At 49.3% G+C, this 274-nt stretch overlaps 1 protein-coding gene across 1 annotated transcript in view; it reads left to right on the forward strand.

The window, feature by feature from the left end:
• Positions 1-17, forward strand: part of LOC308083515 (uncharacterized protein) — a gene marked incomplete at its 3' end in the record, with an annotated part of 46549 nt that extends 46532 nt beyond the window's left edge. Inside the window, exon 4 of the mRNA XM_080425828.1 lies at positions 1-17. This exon is cut by the window's left edge and continues 27 nt beyond it. Within this exon, the coding sequence (XP_080281954.1) occupies positions 1-17 (17 nt within the window).
• Positions 18-274: the final 257 nt, after the last annotated feature.

The raw sequence follows: 274 nt of genomic DNA on the forward strand, positions 1-274 counted from the left end.
AGATGCTCCGGGGTTAGCAGAGGTAGCCTATATGTTAATGGAGCAGGTATTGGGGCGTAGAGAATTAATGCATTCACTAATTAAAGTCAAACGGTGAGATAACGACGTGGACTGAAGAGGGAATGGGAGAACAGACACACAGTGCACATGGACGGAGAACAGAGAATTAGGGCGACGACGGGGGGAGAAGAAGCAGGGGTTTTAATAGCGGGACTGGAAGAGATGCGGAGAGGTGTGAAAATGGAGAGATCGGATGAGAAGACCGAGCAAAGGT

Source organism: Gymnoscopelus braueri, assembly GCF_963280865.1.
Source record: "Gymnoscopelus braueri genome assembly, chromosome: 4".
Taxonomy (NCBI): domain Eukaryota; kingdom Metazoa; phylum Chordata; class Actinopteri; order Myctophiformes; family Myctophidae; genus Gymnoscopelus; species Gymnoscopelus braueri.